The sequence below is a fragment of the Podarcis melisellensis genome (genome assembly GCF_964234715.1).
Source record: "Podarcis melisellensis genome assembly, chromosome: 11".
Taxonomy (NCBI): domain Eukaryota; kingdom Metazoa; phylum Chordata; class Lepidosauria; order Squamata; family Lacertidae; genus Podarcis; species Podarcis melisellensis.
The window spans coordinates 27,883,179-27,907,201 of record NC_138543.1 but is presented as its reverse complement, the minus strand read 5'-3'; the positions used below and the strand labels follow the sequence as shown (position 1 = coordinate 27,907,201).

At 49.7% G+C, this 24,023-nt stretch overlaps 2 protein-coding genes across 3 annotated transcripts in view; one reads left to right on the top strand and one right to left on the bottom strand.

Annotated features, from left to right (window-relative positions):
• LOC309380333 (uncharacterized protein) overlaps positions 1–7,722 on the bottom strand; it is a gene marked incomplete at its 5' end in the record, with an annotated part of 87,763 nt that extends 80,041 nt beyond the window's left edge. The window contains one exon of the mRNA XM_081930230.1: positions 5,572–7,722. Within this exon, the coding sequence (XP_081786356.1) occupies positions 6,784–7,722 (939 nt within the window). The 3' untranslated portion in view covers positions 5,572–6,783. The remainder of the gene's footprint in view (positions 1–5,571) is intronic.
• Positions 7,723–8,553: 831 nt separating this feature from the next.
• On the top strand, positions 8,554–19,011 carry NR2F1 (nuclear receptor subfamily 2 group F member 1; the record flags this gene model as incomplete). 2 transcript variants are annotated; one of them, XM_081930206.1, is made up of 3 exons in its annotated part: positions 8,554–8,986; positions 11,723–12,250; positions 17,955–19,011. In XM_081930206.1, 3 exons carry the CDS (start codon positions 8,554–8,556, stop codon positions 18,233–18,235), a joined length of 1,242 nt encoding a protein of 413 aa, XP_081786332.1. In that variant the 3' UTR covers positions 18,236–19,011. The 2 variants fall into 2 exon arrangements, with proteins under 2 accessions (XP_081786332.1, XP_081786333.1); XM_081930207.1 differs by lacking the exon at positions 8,554–8,986 and adding an exon at positions 9,491–11,314.
• Positions 19,012–24,023: the final 5,012 nt, after the last annotated feature.

The window sequence follows — 24,023 nt, the reverse complement described above, 5'->3', positions numbered from 1 at the left end:
CGCGAGGTGCCAAATGGCCAAGTCGAGCCCAGAATACGGCCTGATGGCTCCTAGTGAGCCCCGCGGGGGTGGGCGGGAGGCCTTTGGGGAAAGTATTTTGCTCCTTTGCCTTGCTTCTCTTACAGCTCCACAGCAAAAGCATAAAGTCAGACTCTCGGCAGCCTATTTTACAGCTTTCATTTTAGCCTTCGGCCACTGGCGGGTGCCTAACCGGGAACCTTTGCCCAGGTTAGAGCCCCTGTTTCCTCCAGACGCTCTCCTCCTCCCTTGGCCCAGCTGCCTTTATAGTAAACACGCAGCGTTTTCTCTTTTGTAAGAAAACCTAGAAGGAATGGAATCCACATATTTTACTGGAAGTAAGTTTCATGGAATTCAGTAGAATTTACTTTCAAGCCCCAATGGGTTGTGCAGACATGGGATTCCAAGAAAGGACTGCTTTAAAAAGTAGGTCTGATTAAGATGTTGGAAGTAAGTTAACTAGAACTTATATCACATGTGTACAACACAAGCCAGCTTCATTTACATTTATGTAATTTTAATATTTTGCTGGAAGCCGCCCAGAGTGGTTGGGAAAACCCTTCCAGATGGGCAGGGTATAAATAATAAATTATGATTATACATTATTATTATTATTATGGAGGGAGGATTTGCTGGAATATCTCAGGCGCGGGTGTGCGTGTTTGTTTCCAAACAGGCTTTAAAATGGGAATCATCTCGCACTTAGTCCCCTGAAGTGAGTAAGGACATAAAGGAAAGCGAGTACAGATCAGTTGAGAACTCTCAGAGATCCATCCGGGCACTGGTGAAATCCTCCCTCCCTCCCATGCACACGAATCTGAGCATCCGTGTGAGTGCATCGGGCTTTGTCTAGAGAGAAGGGCCCCCCCGAAATATTAGGTGGCCAGTGGCTATTTATTTACAAACGGGCGCTGTAATCCACTGGGTCTACTTTGGCTGGGATTCTGGGAATGGCCAATTGTGTATAAGATTGGGATGGAGGGGGGGCTGAAATCTGCAGATTTGTGCAGATAACAACGACGGTCGAGTAAGGGGCAGGCGCGCCTCGTTTTTCCACCCGGGCAGGAGTTCCATTGCGCTGGAAGCCTGTGACCCGGCACTAGTGCAGACGGTGAATGCGGCCTACTTCCGCTAGTCGTGGCAGCGGCGTTGCTGGGCAGGCTTCCCTGCCAAGGCCTGGCTCGCTGACAGTCTTGCCCTGCTGGACAGCAAGCCCTCGCCAACGGAAGGCAGAGGGAGGAACCAGCAAGGCCGCCGCCACTACGCACTTTGCTTGAGGAGGGGGCTTTTGGGGGGAGTTGGGGGGAGGGAAAGAGGTGGGTCAGCAATGTTTACACTGCAATTAATATTTGACGAGGACTGGAAATAGTCCTCGAGGGGAGGGATGCCCCTCGACAGGCTGGCTTCTCTGATGGATCAGGCATCCAAAAGCTGGAAGGCAGAGCTTGTCAAGAGTTCGTCGAAAGCGCGAGCTCGCTGATTTGTGGGGCAAGCGGCCCAGCATGCTGGTAGCGTGTGAAAGTGAGAGAACAGCATTCAAAGCACGCCTTCCGTATGGCTTTCTGGGTCTGTTTTAAGTTGATCTATGTAGAACGGGGATGGCATATGTGTGCTTTAAAAAGCACTTCCCAAATGTCATGTCCTAACGAAATGCAGCTGGATCTCTTACCAGAACGGGGAGTGAGTTGCTCAAAGTTGCTAAAAGAATGTAACAGATTTTTTTTCTCTCCACTTGGGAGAGAGAGTGAAGATCCCTCCTGTGCTATTTTCCCCTATAAGGATTCTCGAATACACAGCCAGGCACAAACACACAGTCAATATATATTATACAGTACTGCATTGAAAAACCCCACACACGCCATACACTTGATTTTTGCAAAGGAATCGGGCCTTTGAATTTAAAAAAGCAAAGGTTACATCAAGCGGATAAATATTTCTGGGTACAGATCATTTCCATCCCCCAGCTAGGCTTTGCTATTACCTTCTCTTCAGCCCATATTTGGTTTGGGTGTTTTACGGAGGGAGGAGGTTTCGTTTTTTAAATGCCCCCCCCCCCCCGTTCCAGGAAAAGTTATGACAGACACAACGTTTTCCTCTGGTCCAGTGAAGATGGGTGTCTCCGAAAACAACCCCAGAGAGGACAGCATTTCTTTTCTGAACCCACAAAGTGCCTGTAAGTCCCACCATTTCAAATGAACAGAGGTTACTTCTATGTAAGTGTGCTGTGGCTCGTGGTCTTAAGCTCAGCCTGTCTGCATCTCTCTTCTCCCATAAAACGACCTTATCAGATTACAAAGCCTTGGCTGAAACATCGAAAGAGGAATCCTGGTTGGCCCCACGCAGGAAAAAACAAAACCCCTTAACCGGAGCCCGTGCATTACTTCCAGAATATTACAACCTCGTTGAACATAACTGATATGCTTTATTCTACCACCATCCCAGTTCGCACGCCTATTGAACACCATGGATGCGCCTTATTTTAAATTCTTCACCCACACCCTCGCTGGTTTGCATTTGAAAATGCCATTCGGCTGTCCTGATATTTGAGGTTCAACGGGTTTAGCAGCTCCCCTCTGCTTAACCAATTTGCCCATTGTGGCCCAAGATGGGATTCTAAACACAGATAAGAGACGCGGGAAACCTATGCGATTTCCATGTAAATATGGTTAGGGCAACATTGGGGTTGGCAGTCTTGAGGAAGTTAGAGCTCGCTTCTATTTTTCGGGGCATGCTTTAGGCACCGCAAGAAGCTGGCGAGGAAAGCCGGCTTTTCCCAGTTAATTACGTTGTGGCCACATTACTTTTCTTTATTTCCTTTTGCTCTCGGAGAGAGAGGAAAGTGAGCGTTTGAGAGGGAGGGAGAAATTGACAAAGGATTTCTATATTTGAGCCAGCTTCTTTTGGAGAGGTTAAGGATCCCCGCTTGCAATGAAGGGTCCATTTATTTATCGCGGCCTGAATTCTTATCCATTTCCCATTCAAAGACCCAGCCAGATCCCTAAAAGATGGGATTTCCTGAAGGACTCATAAAATTGGCTAGGCTTCGCTCAATTTTCGCTGAATAAAAGCAGAGATTGAGTGGGTTCTGTTTTATACCTATTCTAAGAGAAATGTGGTATCCTTAGGGACAGCAAAGGCAATCTTGGAGTGGGGGAGACAGAACATAATCGGAATTAAGGGTGGGTTTTGTAATTATTTTTAATGGGCCTTTCCTTGTCATAAAGGTCTTTCTGTCTCCCCCTCTCTCTCGTTCGGTGGATCTCCCTGTTGTCCCTTTAATCTGTTGACACTCCCCACCACCACCCTAGATAAACAGGCTGCCATCGATCTTTTCATTAGGTGATCAAATAACAAACAGAGCAGGTGAAAGACAACAGCATTAGCACGCTGACACTCGTCTGCAATCCCTCTTTAGGGGATGAAAAGTCCTGGCATAAACACTCAGCCCCACTGAATGGATCTGTTCACCTCTTCCTTAAGCCTACCTAGGCAATAGGAGGACTATGGGATTCAGCTCTGGATCTGGACAAGTCGATCCCTGCTCATTCCCATCTGAGGTTGCTCCCGGAGGCAGCTGGTCCCATGATCTTAAGGATTGGGGATGGGGGATTCCACAACATTGTTCAAACAAAAAATATTATTTTTTGCTACCTCTGCTTCTGCTTCCTAACTTCTTACATCTCTGTCTCTCCCTCTTCTCCGCCCCCCCCCCGCCCCCATCCCTGCCGCCTCTCCTTCAGATGAAATCTGGCGGGGAAATCCCAGCCAGGCCTGAACTGGGTGCCTTTTCAGGGTCTCCGACAAAGCAGACGAGATGGTGGAGGAAAGCGGAGAAGGGGCGTAGGTGGAGGGTGGTTTTTGTTTTTTAAAAAAAGTTATATTGCCCGAGTGGAACTCTGTCAGAAGAGGATGGGGTGGGGATGAGAGATCCCAACTCCCTGCTGCCGGATGCGGCTTCCCAGCGTCTAAAAACCCACCAGAAACACACGTTACAGAAAGCAAAAGCTACTTGCCTTGGCCAGCGGAGGTTCTGCTAGTTGCTGGTGGAAGCGATCCGGACTCCGACGAAACCTTGTCAAGAAGCTGGTGCTTCTCTGTGCACCTTCTCCCGGGCTTTCTTTCTCTCTCCCCTTCTCCCTCCCTCTTCTCTCTCTCTCTTTTGCTCTGCCTCTTTTTTCCCCCTCTCTCCCTCCCTGTCTCTCCATAGTCCGGAGAGTAAAACCTTAGATGATATACATACAGAGCTGGGGTGTGTGTGTGTGTGTGTGTGTGTGATTTAATCTTATTCGTTTCACCTTTTCAGTGACCACCAGAAGACAGGACCGAGAGTTTATTGAGAAAGAAAAGAGAGGCGAGGAGGCAGGCGAGAGAGAGCCCACTGTTGCATAGTCAATAACATCCTTTTTATCAATGCAATCTACAATAGGGACGGCTTGGCAGGAAAAACTGATGCGGAGGGTGGGGGGAGGGAGGGAGAAAACCACCCTTCATTATTTCACCACCAAATCGCAAACCGTGTCTTCGGGTGTGGGACTCTCCTCTCTAACGGGTGCCTAATATTTTTACAACCTGAGAAGGGACGCACACAACTCTCTCTTTCTCGCCCTGAGCTCTAGTGCGCTGCGGTGTTTTGGAATAGCCCCCGCCCGCCCGCCAACCCCGGCTTTCTGCTGGTGTAGAAACTTTGATGGAAGTTGAGAAAACAAGGAAAATAAGGAGAAGTCAGGAGGGGCAGAAGATCGAGAAGCTAATGGAGAAATATTCCAGTGGGAAAGATTACTCCCCATAGAAACATGCAGGCAAGGAACAAATATTAAGGAAAAGAGCCACTCAGATTTTCTCGTGTCCCTTTCTGCTCCTTCATCGGAGGCGCAAGCTTTTTATTTATTTTTTAACTACACAAGGAAGGGGGGAGCTAAACAAACTGTAGTTTCACCGCTTTCTTCCTGTCCGCTAGATGGCAGCACGAACCAGCGATTCTTCTAGGACTGGCGAAGGGGAATTTGTGTCGTCGTCGCGCCCCCCCCCCAGTACCCGGTTCCCAGAATACACTTCTCCAAACTCACATTCTCTCTCTCTCTCTCTCTCTCTCTCTCTCTCTCTCTCTCTCTCTCGCTCTCTCTCTCTCTCTCTCTCTCTCTCTCTCTCTCACTTGAACTTTCCTTTACAGGCATTGATCCTTTCATAAAGACGGCAAAACCGATCACTTACTTACGTTATCCATTAATCATTACTGAGGCTGTTTAAAAACATTCGCGAAAGCAAAACACAAGGAGGACGGACAAGTTAATTTAATATATGTATCTATATATTAATAGTAAACAATAAATAAAAATAATGGGAGTTGGAGTGGAACCTCCATGTGAAATGGGCTTGTCGATTTCTGACCGGTCATATTGCGACGGGAATGAAATCTATTCTAAAAAAAAAATTACTAAATCCTGGAGAATATTTAAAGTGAGGGGGAACAGGCAGCAAGGTGGGAGGGGGAGAGAGGGGGCGGCTGATGAACTGGAACATATGGGACCATAAATGTATTTTTTAAATACTCACAGTCCTTATGGACTCTCCTTAGCCATCTCCTTCCAGCCATTAAACAATGGAATCCAGTCCAAGTATCGTAATTCCTAATCAGGGTTATTTTTGGAAGGAAGGAAGACCTGGGGGGGGCGAAATATCCCAAAGAGAAATCTGATCATTAAAAAAAAAACTTTTCAGAATGAGCCAAAATAATTTCCTTTAAATTCCCCTTTCCCCCTATCGCAATGCATCTCTTCCCCGCCCGCCCCCCCTTTTCTTTTGTCGTGCGTGTGTGTCTGTGTGTGTGACCATAGACGACCCATACTAATCAGGTCTCAAAGTAAATAGCAGAGCAGGGCGATCTCAATGTAAATTGTGCTTGTCAGAAGAATCCCCCTCCCTTTCTCTCTCTCTCTCTCTCTCTCTCTCTCTCTCTCTCTCTCTCTCTCTCTCTCTCTCTCTCTCTCTCTCGCCCCCTCCCTTCCCTCTCCTTTCCTCCCCCCTCCCTCCTTCCCATCTCAGTAAGTAGGTAGCAAAGAATAAAGGCGGAGGGGGGGGAGCGAGAGAGAGAGAGAGAGAGGAGATCTCAGCCAATGGAGTGAAGGAGGCTTGGCTAACCTTAGCCTCCCATTTTCTCTCCCCCCAATTCAGGGCTCTGACCAGTCAGTCGCCTTTGATTATCAGTTGCCAGCAGCCCCTCTCTTGGCTCCTTGACATGAGCTCCATATAAGGCAGCGATCTCCATAGAAACGTGTCAGTTTCAATAGTAGTGTCAAAGTTCACTATATACAGACATTCGCGCAGATCCCCCTTTCGGAAACATTGCTCTGCTAGTCTTCCCGTTTAAACGCATTCATTTTTTGGTTCTCTCTCTCTCTCCCTCTCTCTCTCTCTCCCTCTCTCTCTCTCTCTCTCTCTCTCTCCTTTCTTGCATATTCTATTAGTTGAAGGCTGGCTTTTTTTTCTCTTTATCTCCTTCTCTCTCCACTCCTTTTCTCCTTTTCCTGGTGCCTCTCGCTTCCTTCCTTCATGAGACCAGAGAGAGGGAAAACTTAAAAGAAAGGGGAAAGACCGCAAAAGAAAAAGAGCAAAAAGAAAGAAAGAAAGAAAAAAGAAAGAGAGAGGGGCGCCTTTTGAACATCTTCATATCTTCAATTTTTAAACACTTTTTTATTGTTATTTTGGGGGAGGGTTTTGTTCTTGGCTGCGGAGGTTTGTTTTCTTTTTCTTTTTCTCCTCCGAAATTTACTTTAAAAAGAAAAGAAAAAAAGAAGAAGAAGAAAAATAAGAAGGTGGTTTTTTTCCCCTCCTTTCCTTCCCCTTCCTCTTGGGCGATCTCCAGTGATTATTGTCAGCAGCACGGAAGAAGAAAGAAGGCGAGGAGAGAAGGAGCTGCCGCGCGAGCGAGCGAGGAAGGCGCCAGGAGGAGAGCAAGCCGGAGAAGCAGGAGAAGGGGCTTTTATTTATTCGACCTACTTTGGATCTCTCGCTCGCCTTTCGGCTTTTCCCCTCCCCTCGGCGCACGGCTGACATTCGCTCCGCTTCTGCTCTCTCCATGTTCGCCTTTCGCTCCGCCACTTGGCTGGGGATCCTCGGTCTGCCGCGCCTGGGCGAAGTCGAGGGCGCTGCTGGGGCTTCTCCTTTGTATCTTCCCCAGCGAAATTGACGAGGGAGAGAGGCAGAGAGAAAGAGAGAAAGCGGCGCGCACGGAGAAAGAGAGACACAGCTAAAGAGAGAGGGAGCCCGGCGGCAAAGCAGCGGCGGCGGCCGGAGCCGGAGCCCAGAACAACGGCGGCGTCGGCGGCGAGAGACCCCCAAAGTGTCTCGTCCAGTCTCCTCTCGCGTCCTCCTCGGCGTCGTCGCCCTCGGGCTGGTCGGCGGAGCTTCCCGAAGGGCCTTTCCTGCATGGCTGACGCGCTGCCTCGGACTTGGCCCCCGGACACCCGCGCGCCCTGAGCGGCAGCCGCGCCTCGGCTCCCCGTGCGCCTTTGCCGGCCTCCCTGCGCGCCGACGGGCGCGATCCAGCGGCGGCTCTCCCGGCCGGGCCCCAGCGGCTTCGGCGGCGAGCAGTGGCGGCGACGGAGGCGGCCGCAGCCCCGGCAGAGAGACCAGCTTCTTCACCAGCAGCAGCGGCGGCGGCGGCAGGAGCAGCTTCGGCGGCGGCGGCAGCAGCAGCAGCAGCATCGCGCGGCTCCGGGCTCCTTCCTTGCTGCTGCTGCCTCTTTCGTGTCGGCCGGCCGGGCGGGCGCGCCGCTAGCCCGCCGCGGACGGTGCGGGGCTGGCTGGCCCGGCAGGGTGTCCGGCGAGCCGGTCGCCTCCTCTTCCTCCCTTTCCTCCTCCTCCTCCTCCTCCTCCTGCTTCTTCCCCCCGTCGCCCTCTCCTCCCTCTCCTCCCCAGGGTCACCCTCCTGAATGCCTCTCCCGACAGCCCGCTTCGCCCTGGCTGCTTTTGCAACTTGAAAAGGGACACGTTTCTGGGGGGGAGGGAGGGAAGGGACTGAGAGAAGAAGCAGGAGGAGGAGGAGGAAGAGAAGAAGAAGAAGAGCGGGGGACACCATCCTGCTAGACGGGGGGGTGGGGGGTTAAACCCTCTGGAATTCCATTGTCTCCCCCCTTGCCAAAAGAAAAGAAAAGAAAAAGAAGCCACTCCACATTAGAGAGAGGGAAAGAGAGAGAGAGAGAGGAAGGGAAGAAGGAAGGAAGGAAGGAAGGAGGGGGCAGGGCAGCAGAAAGAAGCAGAAAAAGATCGGCAGCGGGAGCAGCGGAGAGGCGGCGGCGGCAGCCACAGCAGCAACAGCCGCGGAGAGGCGGGAGGAGCCCCGATCCCTCGCCTCTGCCCCCCCCCGCGACAAACCCAGGCAGCCGCCCTTCTTTTCCCCCTTACCCTACCCCACCCCCCTTCCCCACCCCGACCCCGACCCCCCACCCCTCCTCCTCTCCCGGCCTCTTCTCCGGCAGCCCACCATCACCACCAGGCACCCCCCCCCCTCTTTTTTTTCCTCCGTGGGCCCGAGATATGGCAATGGTAGTTAGCAGCTGGCGAGATGCGCAAGAGGACGTGGCCGGGGGCGGCCCCACCGGAGCAGCTCAGCCGGGCCGGGACCCGCAGCAAGGGGCCTCGGCGGCCCCCCACACGCCGCAGACGCCCAGCCAGCCGGGCGCGCCGTCCACGCCGGGCGACAAGGGGCAGCAGCAGCAGGGATCGGGCCAGAGCCAGCAGCAGCAGCAGCAGCACATCGAGTGCGTGGTTTGCGGCGACAAGTCCAGCGGCAAGCACTATGGGCAGTTCACCTGCGAGGGCTGCAAAAGTTTCTTCAAGCGAAGCGTCCGCAGGAACTTAACGTACACTTGCCGGGCCAACCGGAACTGTCCCATCGACCAGCACCACCGCAACCAGTGCCAGTACTGCCGCCTCAAGAAGTGCCTCAAAGTGGGCATGAGGCGGGAAGGTGAATATTATTTCTTCCCTATTCGGATCCGGATTGTGTGTGTGTGTGTCCAGGGCAGGTTGGGAGGAGGAGGAGGGAGAGAAGGCTGGTACCCCCTCCCTCTCCTCCGAGCGTCCCCCTCCCCACCAGACAAACAGACACACTTTCGCAACCACTACACTTGCTTCCTTTAGAGATGCGTAATGTTGCTATTACTCTTACTCCACCACCGATTGAATGGTGTCTATTCCTGGGTTGGGGGCTCTCTCCTTTCTTGGCTCGGAGCTGGTGGGGGCAGGCAGAGAGAGGGAGAGAGAGACCCTTCTTTCAGGCTCCCTTTCCTCTCTTCGTTATTTCGCCCCATTAAAAAGATGGGGGGAGCGAGGAAAGAGAAAGCACAACAGTTCACGTTAGATCCTTCCCCCACCACAACCCTGGCCTCAAAGCTGAAAGAGACGTGTGTTGTGTGTAAGTTTGTTTGTTTGTTTGTTTGTTTGTTTGTTTGTTTTAAAATCATAATAATATATATATTTTTAAAAAACTGGAGGGCCAGTGGTGTTTAAATTGCGCTGTTTGTGTGGCTGCTTCCTTGCACTTTCGCTCTCTGCTAGGCGATCCCACTATCGCCAAATCCGGCCTTGTTTGGACTCCCTCGTGCTTTCAAAGGAAGTTTGTGAACGATCACTGCTTTTACAGTTCTGTCATTTCCCACCCCGTGTGCATGCTGCTTGTTTTATTTCTCCATCAGACGCCATTGTCGCTTTATACTGCATCCCAATAATACTGATTCTTATTAGTCTTATTATTTTTAAGCATAGCTTGCCTTTGGAATGTGGTACTTATTTGAAAAGGAATACCTCCAGTGTTATGATGGTACTTTCTGTGTGTGTGTGTGTTTGTGTGTGTGTGTTAATTCCGAGAGAGAGATCTATATTTATATGAATGAAAGGAATAGCTATTATATGTATTTGTATGTGTGTGGGGGGTGTACGTGTGTGCTTGTGTATATATAATAAGAGCGATTTACTGCGGAGGTGTTTTTGGTCTCCACACACATACTTGTATAGATGTAGACACACATACACACACTATTTAGCAGTTTGATGCTGAAAATTCAGCCTCGTGACCCTATTTAAAGAGGTCCTTAGGAGTCAAATGAGCCAAACACTTTCGGCAATGGAAATGGCTTGAAAATAATAGAAAAAATAAAAAAATAAAGCACATCTCTCCCGTGTACCACAAGGAAAGAATGGAAATCCTTTTAAAATGGGCCACTGATGACTTCATTTAGGAGTTTCGGAGAGCTGTTGTCAGGATAGGGGTCTCGGGAAAAATGTATATATCGAGAGCGAGAGGGAGCACAGGGATATATATGTATAGCAGCTAACAGCCCTCTCACAGTCTTTGAACTGTGTTTGCATTTAATTGAAACACAGAACTGCCAGGTTTGGAAGTATAATTTGCAGAGGGGGGGAGGAAAGGGGGATTCTGACAGCTCGATGGGAATATTAGATTTTTTTTCCCCCATCAAAAGTATGATTAACAACAGGAAACCCTGAAGAAAATAACTCTTCCTGTGAAACAGAAAATATTAATTTTCTGCGCCTAAGAAATAACTCTCAGTTGTCCTCTCTTTGCTCTAAGTTACCTTTGTTTACATGCCAGGAGTGTGAATTGCTGACCCAGATTAAGCAGACCCGGACACACACGCGCGCACACACACAAACTTTGCTCAGCTTCGGAAACTCCAAGCATGCTCGCGTTTGGGGCTGGGGTGGTTAATGAATTCCGTGAGTTTGTGTGCCCGGCGCGTCTCTTTTTGCACAGTTGCAAACGTGTGTTTTCACTGGCCAGATCGTGGGCATATATTTCCCACCCTCCTTCAATTTTCATTTTCATGCATCTGCAACCACGCAGAGAATAATTCGCCCTTCTCCTCACACTCACGTTTGGCTTCCGTAAATCGAAATCTTCATTTTGACCTCCTTTTTAATAACAATAACAGCAGTCAAACCTTTCCTCCCCCCCCCCCGTCCTCCTCCAACCAGGGAGAAAGAACTCTGCTGCAAACAGGAGAGAAGCTTCCTCAGCTGAACCTGGGAACTGTTTAGGGAGAAGGCGCGGGGGTAGCTCTCCCACCCCTCACCTCACCTCACCCCACCCCACCCCCACTCCAAGCACTTTTGCAAGCCTATTTGCTGAGTGGGACTCCGGACTGGCAAATAAAGCGGGGAGCCTGCGCGGGATGGCCTTTCCGGGTTCCCAATCCTCGGAGCGCTAAATCGGCCGAGAGGTGACCAAGGATGGCTACCTGGCTATCAGGCAAGGCTAGGAGGGAGCAACTTGGAGGTGGGCCCTGACTTTGGAGAGTTCTTTCGGGGACTGCCTCATCACCATCACCACTATTTTCATAATTCCTCTTATTATTACTATTATTACAAAGAGAATGGCAGTCCTGTAAGGCAGTATACATGTCCCCATTTGCACAACAATGCAAGCTGAGGTGGGTGGGGGAAACAGGCTTGCATTGTGCGTGTTTGCCACCTTCCCGGCCGGATTTGTGTGTGTCTGTGTGAGAGAAAGAGCCGACGCCTGTGTGTGTGTCTGTGCGCCTGTGTACGCGCTGTGTGCGCGCGTTGCTGTGGGAAGAAGGCTCCGCTTTGTTGCGCGGCGGCGGCGGCTAGCGGGCTGGGTTTCGCCAAGGCTGCTGGATGCACATTTCCTCTCCTTTTCTCTCTCTCTCCCTCTTTTCGTCAGCGGTTCAGCGAGGAAGGATGCCTCCGAGCCAGCCGAACCCGGGCCAGTACGCGCTGACCAACGGCGACCCGCTGAACGGCCACTGCTACCTGTCGGGCTACATCTCGCTGCTGCTGCGCGCCGAGCCTTACCCGACGTCCCGCTACGGCAGCCAGTGCATGCAGCCCAACAACATCATGGGCATCGAGAACATCTGCGAGCTGGCGGCGCGGCTGCTCTTCAGCGCCGTCGAGTGGGCCCGCAACATCCCCTTCTTCCCGGACCTGCAGATCACCGACCAGGTGGCCCTGCTGCGCCTCACCTGGAGCGAGCTCTTCGTCCTCAACGCGGCCCAGTGCTCCATGCCCCTGCACGTGGCGCCCCTCTTGGCCGCCGCAGGCCTCCACGCCTCGCCCATGTCCGCAGACCGAGTGGTGGCCTTCATGGACCACATCCGCATCTTCCAGGAGCAAGTGGAGAAGCTCAAGGCCCTGCACGTCGACTCGGCCGAGTACAGCTGCCTCAAAGCCATCGTCCTCTTCACGTCAGGTCAGTGGAGTGGCGGGAGGGAACGGGGGGGGTGTTAGGGGGGTGAGCAGCAACACCAGGGGGGCATGGTTAGGCAAGCCCAGGTACCTTCCTCTCCAAGCAGATCGGCCTCCTGGTTTGGGGATAGTCCCCCGGGATAATCTGGAGCAAGGAAAGGCGCGCAGGGCCTGCTGAGGCCAAACCTGCCAGCCTACTGCAGAAGGTTTGTGCAGTAAACGCACCAGAGCCTCATCCAAATTCACTTTGCGTTGGGAAAACGAATCCCTGCCCTCCCCGCAGCCCGGCTGCAGCTTCCTCCTGCGCTCTCAGTCTTCTTAAGCATTCGTTGGATTGTTCCCCTTAGGCAGGCGGGTGGCTTTGGCAGCTTCCGGTAGGCCTTGGGTGAAATCGACTAACTGGAAGGTGTAGCGTTGTGTTCATTGTAGAAGGTGGTATTCGGCCTCAGGTGGGGGAGAGGGGGGTGCGGTAGGAGCATAAATTCCCCACACCCTTTCCTCGTGCGTTTGTGTGTTTATTTGTTTGTGGAAGGGAGGAGAGAGTGGTTAGGCCTTGCTGAAAGGGCTTCTCGCCAGATCTTGTTCCAATAAGGCAGGCAGGAGCACAAATAAATCATAAATAATACTGCTTTATTGCTGCCTGATCCCCCCCACCCCCACCCTTATCGGAAGCCATTCATATTTGCAGTTGCTGTGGTTAGTGACGCTCGTAAAAATGGATTCGAGCGCCAGAAAAGGACTTACTTCCCTCCTTCAAAATAAAGGAAATAAGACCCAGCCTCAGGCTTTAGAGTACCAACCTGCAGATGCATTTCCTCCCTCCCTTCTTCTTTTTTTAAAACAATGCAAAACCACGCAAACACTGGGAAATGTAACAGATTGCCTGCAAAAATATCAAATTAAGGGTAGGCGGGGGTAACGTGCATGTTAGCAATTTTGCTTATGATAGATGGTTCAAATTAACTTTGCAGGAGAGTGCATTAACGTCGCCTTTGAAGTGCTCCGGTTGGAGCCTATAAGAATACAAGACATCCTTTATTATTGTAACCTGTGGGAGAGACATATATACACATCAACCTGCAAGGAATAAGGAACAAAGACAAGGGGGAACTTGGCGGAGCCGTTTGGGACGGGGGGGGGCGTTGTGTTTGCGAGGGTGGAGGGGTGCGGCGCTGGTCTGTTCACCGAGCACTTTTTGCAAAACTTTTCTCATGTGTATATGTATATATATACATATATATGTGTGTGTATATCCTTCAGAATCTTATACCATTAAATCCGCCACGCACCCCTAACCCCGTTTAAAAGTGGCCCGAGAAGATATACAAAGCTTTTTGGAAAACAAAGCTGTTTCCGAGGGTCTGGCTGGAGGGGAGAAAACCCATCAATATTTGTTGCCTTTCATGCATGAGAAATAGTATTTACATTGTAGTCAAATGACTCTTAAATTTGCACAATATTGTAATGTAGCAAATGTAGTATTAATATCGATTTGAACATCGGATAATTTATTTAGACAGGGGGATCTCATTGGTATGCGTGGTGCTGGTAGACATGGACTGTGACTGCCCCCCCTTGTTCTTCAGGCTGCAAATGCAGGCCAGAGCGAGCGTGGAAAAAGGCCGGGTTCTTTTTTCGCAGAGAATCAAGTACAGGTCTTAAAACAAGTGGGGGAGATTTACTGAACAGCCGCAGAGACGTTGGGGTGCGTTTTATCTTCAGGAGCCTTGCCTGACGGAAACGTGTTTTTCAGAACTGACAAAAAGAGACCCTGGTGGCATTTTTCAGGGTGATTTAACTGGAGGGTCCTCCCGCAGCCCCTCGTGCTTTTTTGTTAACTCGTTTATTCATTGGGGGGCGGTTAGATCTAAACTGGGCGGGAATAGCCCGGCCATTTGGAAAATGCAGCTTTTAGGCCGCAGCCTTAAAGAAAGAGGGCGGCCTGCTTTATTGACTTCACCGCCAAAAGCCCTTGCCTAAAAGGTTTGACCCCCCCCTCCGCCCCCTCGAAAGGCGCTTTCTTCCTCTCTTCTCAAATCCAGGATGGCTTAGAATACTGCTAGCCGCATCTGCTATATTTATGTGTGTCCATATATTTTGATGGTACACAATGCAACATTATTTTTTTAATCGAGGCAGTGCAAATTGGCGACATCCCAATATAAGCTGAAATAATAATAGCATTTTCTAGCACTCGGGTGGGGTGGAAGCCCCCATGGCGGAGACACAGAATTCCCACTCCAGTTATGTCCTGTCTTTCTCCTCCTCCTCCTCCTCTCTCAAACGCCGCCACTTCTACCCCCTACACCCATTTCCACTTGGGCCTGATCTTGTTTTGATTGCTAGCCAGAAGGTAATTGATGGCCCGGCTTTCGCCAAGTCCTCCAACTTTTTAAGGAAACTTTGATGGATGGAAAAGACATTTTTAGCCACCTGGTCCCAGGGGCTTTAACTCAACAACCTGATCCCAAACGTAAAATGCTTCCAGATCACTGGTGTTTAAGATCAGCAGGGGTCACTGCCTTGGAAGTTATTCTAGTTTCTTGCCTGCCTCTTCTTCTTCTTCTTCTTCTTCCTCCACCACCTCCTGCCCATTTGGGTTCCGGATATTATTTTCCATCCACAAAAGTTTGGAGCCTGTCCCAGGAAGGAGCATTGTGTTGAAAGTAGCGCTGGTTGATTTGTTGTTTTCCCACACAGAGAGATATGCAAACTCCATTAAAGAATTGCCTTTCTAATTCTGACACCGCCCCGCACTTCGATATATAAAATCTCCCACGGAGGGGCCAGGTTAGATAAGATCAGCTCAATAAATCTATCTCCTGCGCCATAAGAACTTTGATTTCTCGTTATATGCGAGCTGATTACGTCTATATTTTCTGAGCACTAAACTCTCCTGGATGCGTTACATGAAATACATTCCCTGTACTACAAAGGCCCAGGTTGGCGTGTGCTGAACAGTAATGATTATTTATTTACATCATTTCTTCGCCATAGACTGGAGGAAGAAATATTGAGAAATAATGACTGCAGGAAGAAATATGATCATCTTAAAAAGTGGGACACGCACAATTTCCACCCAAACCCACCCTTCTCCCGTCCCCGCCCGCCCCCTTCATCCTTGCTGAGATGTAATTCACAGAAGGTGAATATGCATCGCTTTCCCTTCTTTGGTCTATTTCATCTTAACTCAATCAGCTAATCGATCAGATAGCATAGATTGTTTAATTAATTTTCAGATCCTCTTGCTTCGCGGTGGAGATTGAAAGCATCCCCCGATCCTAGCGCTATTTGTTTGAAATGTAGAGGGGGGGAGATGAGTCCCTCTGAGCTGGCTGGTGTTTCGAGTAAGGGGGTGCAGAATAAAATCCAAGCGTGCCTCTCATATATACCTGAGGGGACCTTTCTTTCTTTTTTTATAATATAAAATGAGAGACAGGCTGAAGAAGCTAGCTGATAGAAGATGCACTAGAAATACGACAGGAGAATCTCCGTTCTATCTGGTCTGTGCCTTTTCTCAAAGATCCGGTGGTGGTCTTTGCGCCGGAGGTGAAAGACGGGATAAATATTTCACCCCCTCCCTAAGGAATGGGACCTCCCAGATAAATGTGAGGAAGAGGCAATCAGGCCCTGAAGTCCTGCCGTGTTTAAAAGTTGGGTAGAAACCTTTCGCCTGAGTGGACGAGTAAGCAATACAAGGCAAATAGCAAAGGAGAAGTTAGCTGGTGATCTCTAGCAATCCCCGTCCGAGGAGGCCAGGGACTCTCTCGGCTATGGACCACGAAGAAGGGCAGGCCTCCGCTGTTGGGCGCGTGTGGGTTGCAAGCTGGCTCCCTCCTCGCCCACCCGTTAGATGTTGCAAATGATCACTGCATTTAAGGCAAAAGTAGAAATTAGCACAACAGTCAGGCGTAGGTAATTGCAGATCTAAGCGCTCCTTAGGCCTTGGCTGGGGTCATGGGGGTCTTTTCCTCAGAAGAGCCAGAATTACAGCTTGGTTGCTCTCTGTTTTCGCTGGAGGCCAGAGGCCTGGAGATGAAGGTGTTTGACAATGCTTTTTTTAAAAGCCACTTTTGGAAACTAGGGAGAGGGACACCCCACCCCGCAAGTTCAACAACAACAACAACAACAACAACGAAATCCACTTGCCACAGTTTCCCTCTTTTTAATGGATTGCTATGAGGAATAAATCTGGAGCGCCTTTGCAGGGTCATCCTTATTTTGCATGGGCAATTTCGTGAATTCCTTTTGGGGGCCATTACTCTGCGATTAATTCTTATATAGATTTCTATATTAGCAGAGGCCGCCTTTGATCTGCGCTAAACCGTCCTGCTAGCTGACGGCCGCCTTGTGATCCGGGTGTTTTGAAATATTTATTATTAATATAAGAAAAACAGGCCGGGGGTGGGAGGAGGAGGAGGCGGCCTGCGGATGCTTGAGCTCAAAGAACCCACCGCCTCGGTGTGTGGGGGGGACTTCCTCTCTCCTTCCCCCAAAATACTATGTGGTGTCTGTGTGTGCGTTTAGGCAGGGGAGAGGGGTCTGAATAGTCCTTAACACTTTCTGCTAGGACTTCTAAGACAGAAGGAGAAATATCTGGCGAGGGAGTTGCGTGTCCTTCCTCTTACTGCGCCTTTTGCTGGCTGAGCCAGATGCCCGGGATCTCGGGGTCCTGAGCGCCAGAGCTGGGCCTCCTGCCTTGCTCTCTGGCGAGCTTGATCGAGCCTCAGCGGCATCGGCAGCAGCTCCAGCGAGGCAGCCGGCGCAGCAGCTTTGTGCGTGCGAGCGAGGGCGAGAGCAGCTGCAGACAGACGGCTGCTTAGCGCGCAGGCTTGGGGTGCGGGAGGGGGGCAGTTTGGCGGGGCTGGAAGAGGCAGCCCGGACCGAGCCGTCTTCCCGGCGATGATTATATAGCTTACAGAGATGTGACCAATTTTCAATTACTCGATCCGAGAGATCCCCAGACAAAGCAGGCCTCCCCTTCTCCCTCTCTCTCCCCCCCACGATCGGAAATGGAAGCGCGGCCGCCTTTCGTGCGAGCGACTCCAAATCCTCGCCTGGCTTTCTCGCACGCGCGCGCCTGGCCCGGTTTCTTGCCCCCCGAAGCCCTTTTCCTTTAGCTGAGGACGAGGCTGCGTGTGCTTGTCTTGGGCGGGGTGGGGGTGGGGAGGTTGGAGGGAGGGGAGAGAAAGAGAAAGTACTTGGGAGAAACGGAATCCCTCCCGGCTGGCTGTGTCTGTGGGTCTGTCTGTCTTGGGAGATGGTATATGTCAATGGGATGTAACAATAGGATTCAGCAGCCGAGGCCTCCGTCCTTTCCTGGCTGGGGGGGGGCAGGTTGTTGGCTGGCTGGGGAAAGATGGCTCCGGCTCCCCTCCCGGCTGCCTTTCCGCGTCTTCCATTATTTATTTGCAAGGTGGAGGAAGCTGCACAAAGAGAGGGGGGCGGAGGGGGCGTCCGGGGTCGCGGAGGCCGGGTTGCTGCTGCTCCTGCTGCCTGGTTATTGCTGCGCTTTTTTTGGGGGGGGGGAGATTTGTGGGCCTTGGTACCTCCCTGGCTAACCGTGTCTCTTCTTCTTCTTCTTCTTCTTCTTCTTCTTCTTCTTCTTCCTCTTCTTCTTCTTCTTCTTCTTCCTCTTCTTCTTCTTCTTCTTCTTCTTCTTCTTCTTCTTCTTCTCCTTCTCCTTCTCCCCCGGCGCTGCGTGGCAGATGCCTGTGGCCTCTCGGACGCGGCGCACATCGAGAGCCTGCAAGAGAAGTCTCAGTGCGCCCTGGAGGAATACGTGCGGAGCCAGTACCCCAACCAGCCCAGCCGCTTCGGCAAACTGCTCCTCCGGCTGCCTTCGCTGCGCACCGTCTCGTCGTCGGTCATCGAGCAGCTCTTCTTCGTCCGCTTGGTAGGTAAAACCCCCATCGAGACGCTCATTCGAGACATGCTGCTCTCCGGCAGCAGCTTCAACTGGCCTTACATGTCCATCCAGTGTTCATAGAGCACCTCCTGGGCTCCCCCGCTTAGAGACCCTGAGAGGAGGAGGAGGAGGAGGAGGAGGAAGGCCTCCAGCCCAGCCAGAGACCGGCCCAGACAACCACCACCTTGGGGGCGCACGCAGCCGGGTGGGGGGATCCGAGGAGAGAGAGAGGCAGAAGGAAAGGGGGGAGGAGGACCGAGAGAGAGAGATAGGAGCAGACCCCTCAGACACTGCACGAAAGACTCGCTTAGGATCAGACCCCGGCTGAGAGAGGCGGTGATGATGATGATGATGATGATGAAGGCGAAATGGACACCTCGTATTTTGTGGAACAAACCATTGACACTGAGATGGGAAACTTTAAACAAAAACCATTTTGAAAAAAGGACCGAAGAGATTAAAACAAAAACTCCCCCCTAAAAAAAGAAGACTAGAACGGATTTCCCTGGATTTATGATGGATGGACTGAGGTGGATCTATCGTCTGTACAGCAAAACAAAACAAAACACACAGTTTAAGAGACAGAACAAACAAAAACCTGGAGCCGAATTGAACTGGTGGACGGGGTGAGGGAAAGAGGGAGGGGGACCCAAAGGCGAAACACTTTCCACGAACATTGTTCTTCATTTTGTAAGATATTAGTCTTTATTTTCACTTTTTTTGTAAAATTTAAAACATCGTATGCGCATAAAGGAGGCGAGAGGGGAGGGGGGAAAAACACCACAAGAAACAAACAAGAATTAGGGGAGGGGAAAAAATAACATTTTCCAAATAATTATTAAAAAAACAACAAGGAATTGTTCTGTGTGTATGTATCTATACCTGTTTTGTATTTCTTTCTGGTTCCAAACCAGGCTTCCTTCCTGTGATTCTATACTAATAATTTTTTATATAACCCTTTGCTTCTTATATTGAGTGCGATATATGTTGTCGAAGCTGTTCTTCAAGAATTAAAATTGAAGTGAGAATTTAAACAAAAATAAAAGAATTTAGAAAAATAATAATTACAAAGGCAACCCAAGCGCAACATCCAACACAGATTCCCACGCCAATCCATGAGTTCTTGTTCCTGGAAGCAGACCTAAAGTTTGGGTTTGCGGGTGGTGGGTTTCTTTCCCGCCCCCCAAGGCTTTGTGCCTTATATAAGAGGTCCAAGGTGTGGGGTCTTTGTTCAAAAACAAATAAATACAGTGATCATGCTGCTGGTAAGGTGCACACACCTCTCAGTATTCTCAAGCTGCCTGGTTTTAATGCGATTCTGGTGACTGATGCTGAGAAATGGAGGTGGGGGGACAGTTAAGAGGAATTCCCTTAGGCTGCAAACCTACGTTCATTTAGCTGGAAGGGAGTCCCATTAAACTGCGTGAACCTACTGGCGTTCTATGAGAATAATCCGGAATAGAGAACAGGGCCAGCCCTACCACTAGATAGAGTAAGGAGGGTGACTCAGGCAGCTGATTCTGAGGTGCCTTGAAAGGACAGTGAATAGTTGTTGTTGTTTTTAATTTATTAGTATTATATTTTTGCTCCCAGCGAGAGGCGTTTGTGCTAGTTGGCTTTTTGTTTTTTCTCGTTGGGCTTGCACCTTGGATTAATTGAGAGGAGATCCATTTGCTGTTCTGCCTGTAATGCCTAATAAAGGTAAGGCGAAGTGAACTATTCTGCCTCGGGTGGCGAAATGTCTTTGGCCTGTCCTGAAAGTAAATTTCCACTCCTCTGGAGCACTGTGTTGTCACGTCTGGACTGAAGCTCTTATTTCCCTTCCCCACCCCTTACACTTTGTAAAGGTCTCTGTGTCAGGTGCGGGCAATTTCCTCCTGGTGCAGGTCTTTCCTCCGGGCTGGTGAGTTTCCCCTGAGTTCTAAAGCCACCCTCAGAGAGAGGGAGGTGCGTATGTCTGGTCGTGTGTACTGATCCAAGGACACGCGTGCGCCCCTATTCCCGTGGGCTCATGGAATCCTAAAGCTGGTAGTCTCCTTCAAATGACTGTCGGAGCAGCTTTCAAAAAACACCCCCCCCACACACACACACTCACACATCCCCCCCCCCAACGTACCATTCGTTCTCCGAGTGGAGCCCTTTTTGAAGGTAAAGATTTTCCCAGAGCTTGGAGCTGGTCGCTGCAGATCTCTGTAACAGCTTTCAGTGCATTAATGTTTTATAGGATCTGAGACGGAGCTGTAAGAACACACACTGCCAAGGGAGCTCTTTCTTAGCGTATTAATAAAGCTGGATCTTTAAAAATAACATTCGTGTGTGTCTCCCCCCTCCGCCCCTCGCCTCACATTCTCCAGTTTCTCCCTCGCCCTCCAAACACATCCAGGATGAGGCAGGATTTTCAATTGGAGGAGTCACTGGCAGTGTTTTTTCTGTTAATTTGCTGTCTACACTCCCCAGATTTTTTTTTTTACTTTTTTATTTTGCATTAACAAGATCCTTCAGCCTAACCCGCTTGGGGTTTTTTAATATTCTAGACGCAGTAGATCCCTGGAGAGAGAGAGAGAGAGAGAGAGAGAGAGAGAGAGAGAGAGAGAGAGAGAGAGAGAGAGAACGCATTTTCTATATGGCGGGCACTTACAGCTGCATAATAACATTGCCAGCAGCTACAGTCTATGGACTAGTCAGTTTCAATAGGCAGGCTGCAAGAATGCACATTTTGGCTCTTAACTGGCCAGGACGAGCTCTGAAAAAACCGATGTAGCTGCCAAAGCCGGAGGTAGCCCTGTTTTTGCATAGACCGGGTAGGGAAAGGTCACCTCAACGCCCTGAAGACCAGACAGCCCTTGAAGATTTAGGCCCGGATAGGATTAGGCTCCTTGCGAAAAGGCCGCAGAAAGTGTCCTCTTCGCACCAAAAGTAAATCTAAGCGCTGGTATGTCTGTCACGCACCCCTGGTGAAACCTCAGTAATGCTTCGTCTTTCCCACCCCACATTCATTTTCGACCTTCTGGGGAACGATGATATTAAATAATATTTTGTAACACAATAATGCCGGGAGTGGAGAAATCCTTCCAGTTCTAGACAAGGTGTAGAAAAGGAAGTTGATATTCTGGGCGCATTTTCCTTACTGACGAGCGCAACAAAGCCTGCCCGTTTCCTTTGGGAAGGGTGTTCACTGTTCAGATGATGCTTGGTGGAGATTTTCTGTTAGTTTGGCCCAACGATTTAACACGAATTAGGCTGTATAAAGCGCTAAAGAACTAACTGAACTCCATATTATGATGAATCTGTTAGTCAATCTGAGACTAAAAACCAATCCTTTCTCACATGGCGTTCTCTCCATTAGACATGCCACCCAGTCACGAATCCGTTGCCCTTCTACAGAAATGGATGCTGTGTTGGGATACGCCTTCTTCTAGAGCCTGTTTAAGACCAGAATACAATCTGTCTACTGCTTTGTCATGATTCATCTGCTCCTCTTTGCTGCAGTTACAAGACCTTCAATAATAATAATAATAATAATAATAATAATAATAATAATAATAATAATAATAATAATTGGCTAGGTCTCTCCCTCTTTCCCTTGTCTCATACGCACACTCTCTCACACAGGCATCCTAAGCAAACCTCACTCGCTTTTCGAAAGCGTTAGGCCACAATAAGCATCGCCTTTTGCCTACTCTCAGGGTGGCTGACCTCCTTTTCTCCCATCCCAGCTAAGTCTTTTCTAGTCAATCTAATTTTGGGGCTTCCTTGGCGATGGAGCTTGAGAATTGCAGAGTTCCTAATGTACATAATAATTGTGAAATAATAATAATAATAAACAACTAGTTCTGCAATGTGGACATGTGGCTGCCTTGAAGTCTTCAGTCGCATTTAAGGAGAACAACCCCCCAAAAGCGGAGGTGCCCTGGTGTGAGACGGATTTAGACCCACCACTGATGTTAATGGGACTGCACATTTGGTCAGGAATGTTCATATATAAGAGCGGAATGTAGTGGCCTAAAACGATGTACTTGGAAGTGTCTTGTGTGTGGATCTTCATCGCTCGCCCGGAAAGGAAAAGGGATCTGGCAAGCCAGTTCCACTCCCATCATCTGTGAGGCTTGATTTAAACGTAAGGTGTTTGTGGGTCGGCTTTATGAAATGACTTCAGCCCAACTGGGCAGACGACAGAGCCCTGACAGTTTTTTTGACAATGGAAGAGGGAATGTGTCTCAGGCCTTCACAGCGCTCTGGTTCACCCGCCAACGAATAATAGATTTGTTCCTTTTATAAGAATCTAGGAGCCACATGTGGATGTCTACCAAATTAGGTGAGAAGAAGAAGGGAGGAAGGAATGAAGAAAGGAGAGAGAGAGAGAGAGAGAGAGAGAGAGAGAGAGAGAGAGAGAGAGAGAGAGAGAGAGAGAGAGAGCGCGCTTTGTTGAGTCACGTTTAACGTCATGGAAGGGAGGGGGAACGGTTAATAAATTTATTTCAAACGCAGCTCTCTATGTAAGGATGCTCTGGCAGAGATCGATAATACCGAGAAAGCATTTTGGTCGAAAGCTTGAGGTTGTGGGCCATTCTCCTTGGGAAAAGGCAACTTGGGTTAACTCCTTTTCGTTCTAGACATCAATAAGAACATAGATCTGAATGCTTTAATCCGAAGTCACTCTTTTTGGCATAGATCCCTCTCTTTTAAATGTGCATGCGTGCGTGATGTGCAAGTCAAAGGGTTCGTTTTTTGCAAGCAAAACGTTCTCGGGGAGAGGGAGAGCTTAATATTTCTTTGAAGTGGTTGCAAAGTGTTGTAGATTCAAGCTGCTTTTAGAACCCTCCGCCAGCCAAAATTTTTTTTAAAAGGCAGAGGATGGGGGTCGGACAGAAGTTTCCCCCAGGAATTACGGGTGCCGTGAGAGAGAAAAAGAGAGAGAGAGATCCCTTCCCCGCCTCGTGAATCTTGAGAGAGACAGGCAGACAAACAAACAAACAAACAAACAAACAAACAGAGAGTAGACAGACCTACACCAGCTCCTCCCTAGTAATGAGAAGACCTTTTGGAGCTAAAGCTTCGGCCCGAAGCAGATTTGCCTGAAACTAGTAAGTCTCACTGATTTGTGGCGTGAGATTGCGGTGTCCCTTCCCCAGAGTGAAGTCTGAGTAAAAGAGAAGGGGCTTCTCTGCTGGTTGGGCTTCTAGACGAGGTAGGGAAGGCTCAATACCTTTGGAGAAATGGATTCCGTCCCTCTTCCCCCTCCAGTTTACATAAATGGGTGTAATTAAAAAGAAAGAAAGAAAAGGCAATATCGTCCTGATGCTAGGGAAGAAATCTTTTTTAAAAGAAAAATAATAATACAGTCGGTTCATATTTTCTATTGAGTTTCTAGCGGGAAAGGCAGGCAGCCAGGCAGGCAGCCAGAGCCAGCCCTGATAATTCTGGCAGATTTTCAAGTTTGCCATGTGGCTACTACACCTTTCGGAACCTGACAAGTTTTTGTCTTCTTCTTCCTTTTTTTTTTTTTTTAACTAGTCAGTTGGTGCCTTGACGAGGCCTCCCTGCGGGGGTGGGAGGGAGGAATTGGGGGAAGATGAGGGCTCACAAGTGGAAACCAATAAAACTCTTGTTTAAAAGGGCTCGCTCAGGATCCACGCCGTTCCGGGGCTCTTTGACTCGGGGAGCCGGAGAGTTTTATTCCTAAATGAGTTAAAGAGCCATTTACCTCTGTCGTGTTCTATTCATCAAGCCGCGAGCCCTCGAACACGGCGGCTATTTGTTTGCTTACACAACCAGCTGGGCGCAATTTCACGTCTGAGATATCTATCTGAAAGCGCCTCTAATTTATTATCCTTACTTGTCAGCGAATCCATTTTCAAAGTTGGGTTGT